This window comes from Microcebus murinus, chromosome 19 (genome assembly GCF_040939455.1).
Source record: "Microcebus murinus isolate Inina chromosome 19, M.murinus_Inina_mat1.0, whole genome shotgun sequence".
Taxonomy (NCBI): Eukaryota; Metazoa; Chordata; class Mammalia; order Primates; family Cheirogaleidae; genus Microcebus; species Microcebus murinus.
In genome coordinates, this window is record NC_134122.1 from 2,889,494 (window position 1) to 2,893,471 (window position 3,978).

Below are 3,978 nucleotides of genomic sequence, written 5' to 3' on the forward strand. Positions count from 1 at the left end.
GTACCATGTTTTGCTTATCTGTTCATCCGCCAGTGGACCTTAGGGTTGTTCCAGCTTTTGGCTATTATGAATAATGTGCTTCTTACTTTTTGTGAATACATTATTTTCAGAAACAAAATGAAAAGTTCTCCACAGAGGCCAGGCACGGTGGCTCACGCCTGTAATCCTAGCACTCTGGGAGGCCGAGGCAGGCGGATTGCTTGAGGACAGGAGTTCGAAACCAGCCTGAGCAAGAGCAAGACCCTGTCTCTACTATAAATAGAAAGAAATTAATTGGCCAACTAACACACACATATATATATATATAAAATTAGCCGGGCATGGTGGTGCATGCCTGTAGCCCCAGCTACTCGGGAGGCTGAGAATGCAGGATTGCTTGAACCCAGGAGTTTGAGCTGACACCACGGCACTCACTCTAGCCTGGGCAACAAAGCGAGACTCTGTCTCAAAAAGAAAAAAAAAAAGTTCTCCACAGGGCCATCAGAGTCTTCAGAGAGTGGCCTTGTACATCAGTGTCCCTAGAGTACCTGAAAGCAGGAATAGGAGAAGAGGTCTAGGAAGGGGCTTGCCTGGAGGACAGGGGTGGCAAGTGAGGAGAGCAGGACGGCAGAGGGGTCTGTCCCAACAGGAGCAGCTTTAAGGAGAGCAGAACTCCAAAGGTGAAGGTTACAAATTAGGGCTTAACTGGGTCCACCTGGGAGGTACGAGGTCATGGGGACATGTGCATGTCTGTGTGTGTGTTGTGTGTGTGGCAGGTGACACCTGTACTTAGGACATAGCTTTGTCATGAGAGGACAGGGACAGCGTCCCATGTTCAACAGGAGGGAAGTTCCAAGCTGATGGATTCTTAGGAGTCTGTCCCGTAGGCTTAGGAAACGGAGAAGCCCAGGAACTGACACAGAGACGTATAGGCCATATGGAGTGAGGGGTTTTGGGTCCAAGACAATGTCATGAGGAAGAGTTTTAGGTCACTTGTTTTAACCTTTTGAAAAACCTTAAGCAGGGTTGGGAGACCATTCAGTGTAGCCAGGGGTGCATGAACTTGGGTTTTGGACAGACTTAGATCCAATCCTAGCTCTAGCTACCCTTTCAGAACCTTTTTCTTCAGCTGCAGAATGAGAACACTGCTACCTACTTCAGAAGGTTCAAATGAAGGGACCTGATTATGTGTCCCCAGAGTAACGAGTGACCTGCCACCCTAAGGCAACAGCTACATGGGGCATAAATGCCTCAGCCCTTAAGAGCCTGGTCCCCTAGGGGTGGCTCCCACAGGACTGGTCCAGCTACCACCACCAGAAGTGCCAACCAGCGGGCAAGGTGATCATTGGCAGGTGATCATTTTTGCATCTGACCACTCCATACTCCTCTTGACAAACCTTTCCAAAGTCAGTCTATTGCTGGAAGAAAAACCAAGATTGTCCACATTCTACCTGTGGCACAGATCTTTCTACCACACCTTGCTAGACTATCACCCAAGCTCTTCTTAGAAATTTTCATAGAAGGGGAACTTGCCACTTTACACAGTAGAACATTTCTTTGGGGGACTGTCCTAGTTGTTTTAAGTTCTAATAGACTGGACTTTCAGCTATGCAGGCTTTTGCCCCCAGAATCCTTGTTGCTCCCATGAATACTTTGGAGACGGAATGGACAGGGGTGAGGGGAAGGGGAAATGAAGGGATCATGTTCTAGCCTCTAGAAAACCCCACACAAAATAAGCACTTTGTAAATATCTGTTAACCTGAACTGCTCTGAATGCAGGGAAGGAGCAAGCCAGGTAGTGTGTTTTTTTTTTTTTTTTTTTTTTTTTTTTTGAGACAGAGTCTCACTTTGTTGTCCAGGCTAGAGTGAGTGCCGTGGCGTCAGCCTAGCTCACAGCAACCTCAAACTCCTGGGCTCAAGCGATCCTCCTGCCTCAGCCTCCCGAGTAGCTGGGACTACAGGCATGTGCCACCATGCCCGGCTAATTTTTATATATATATCAGTTGGCCAATTAATTTCTTTCTATTTATAGTAGAGACGGGGTCTCGCTCTTGCTCAGGCTGGTTTTGAACTCCTGACCTTGAGCAATCCGCCCGCCTCGGCTTCCCAAGAGCTAGGATTACAGGCGTGAGCCACAGCGCCCGGCCAAGGTAGTGTGTTTTGGGGAGAAGGTTAAATAAAGCATCTTGGGGACCCAGAAACCTCCAGAGAGCATGCCCTGGAATGTCCAGTTCTGAGGCATACACCACACTGAACAGGATGACTTCCTGGGAAAGACAGTCTACTCTAGAAGAGGACAGTGAGAGTCCTTTCCGATCTAGGATGTGGAGAAATCAAAGGTCTGGGTGTTGGAGATCACACCAGAAGTCAGGAATGTGCCCTCAGGTAAGGAGAATTGGAGCTGAGCAGAAAGTTCTCCCAGATGGAGAAGTCTGTTCCTAGAGAGTAACAGGACCTCCTGAGGCAGGAGGAGAGATGAGGAGCCTAGTTACAGCCCGGGCGGGCAGAGGAGCTGGGCAGGAAGTGTGCCTCTGGAAGGCAGGCTTCCATCTGCTCCTCTTTCATCATGATTTTCTGTTGGGCCACAGCCCTTCTTCAAACCCTGATGAAAATTCCCTTGTGCTCAGTTCTTTGAAACACATTTTGAAAATTTTCCATTTGCACCAGGTGGGTTCTATGGAAACTGGAAGGAAACTGCACTTAAACCAGAGTATGTCTTTTTTATTTTTATTTATTTATTGTTCGGAGAACTATATTATTATACTAACATCTAGTTTATTTGATTTTTATTTGGTTGCACAGTATGGAGCAAATTCTAACACAGAAATGAGTTACAAATGCTGACAGTTTTAACAGCTCATCCTGCAAGATACTCTTTGAACAGAGAAAGCAAAAGCAGCTTTATTATAAAGTCTGCACAAAAATAAGGTAAGCTGGTAGCATAAATTATTTACATGCCTCTGACAGGTTAGAAATTTTGTATATTACATATTTAAATATATATTTTATTGCAACTAAAAAATATATATTTCTCCTTTTTTTACTTCAAAAGTTATTTTGTTAATAGAGATATAGTTCACATTCCATAAAATTCATCCTTTTAAAGTGTATAGTTCAGTGGTTTTTAGTGTATTCACAAAGTTGTACAACCAGACACGGGTTTTGTTGAGAAACAAAGATGACTTCCTGACAAGGCGTGTTAGCTGATCACACAGCTAGCATGCTGCTGCGGTGGGACCTGACCAGGAGACAGCTTGGGACAGTAGAAAAGGCCCTGGGCTAGTAGCCTGAAGGCCTGGGTGCCATTTAAGCACTGCAACTAGGCCGGGCGCGATGGCTCACACCTGTAATCCTAGCACTCTGGGAGGCTGAGGCAGGCAGATCGCTCGAGGTCAGGAGTTTGAAATCAGCCTGAGCAAGAGCGAGACCCTGTCTCTACTTTTTTTTTTTTTGAGACAGAGTCTCACTTTGTTGCCCAGGCTAGAGTGAGTGCCGTGGCGTCAGCCTGGCTCACAGCAACCTCAATCTCCTGGGCTCAGCGATCCTACTGCCTCAGCCTCCCGAGTAGCTGGGACTACAGGCATGCGCCACCATGCCCGGCTAATTTTTTTGTATATATATTTTTAGTTGGTCAATTAATTTCTTTCTATTTTTGGTAGAGACGGGGTCTCACTCAGGCTGGTTTCGAACTCCTGACCTTGAGCGATCCGCCCGCCTCGGCCTCCCAAAGTGCTAGGATTACAGGCGTGAGCCACCGCGCCCGGCCCCCGTCTCTACTTTAAATAGAAAGAAATTAATTGGCCAACTAATTATATAGAAAAAATTAGCCGGGCATGGTGGCACATGCCTGTAGTCCCAGCTACTTGGGAGGCTGAGGCAGCAGGATTGCTTGAGCCCAGGAGTTTGAGGTTGCTGTGAGCTAGGCTGATGCCACAGCACTCACTCTAGCCTGGGCAGCAAAGCAAGACTCTGTCTCAAAAAAAAAAAAAAAAAAAGCAC

The 3,978-nt window shown here is 46.7% G+C and overlaps 1 protein-coding gene across 1 annotated transcript; it reads left to right on the plus strand.

Moving 5' to 3' along the window:
* Positions 1–916: 916 nt before the first annotated feature.
* On the plus strand, positions 917–3,761 carry LOC142862469 (protein GVQW1-like). The gene is made up of 4 exons (XM_075995549.1): positions 917–921; positions 1,258–1,317; positions 1,869–2,043; positions 3,642–3,761. Exons 1-4 carry the CDS (start codon positions 917–919, stop codon positions 3,759–3,761), a joined length of 360 nt encoding a protein of 119 aa, XP_075851664.1.
* The last annotated feature ends 217 nt before the right edge of the window (positions 3,762–3,978 follow it).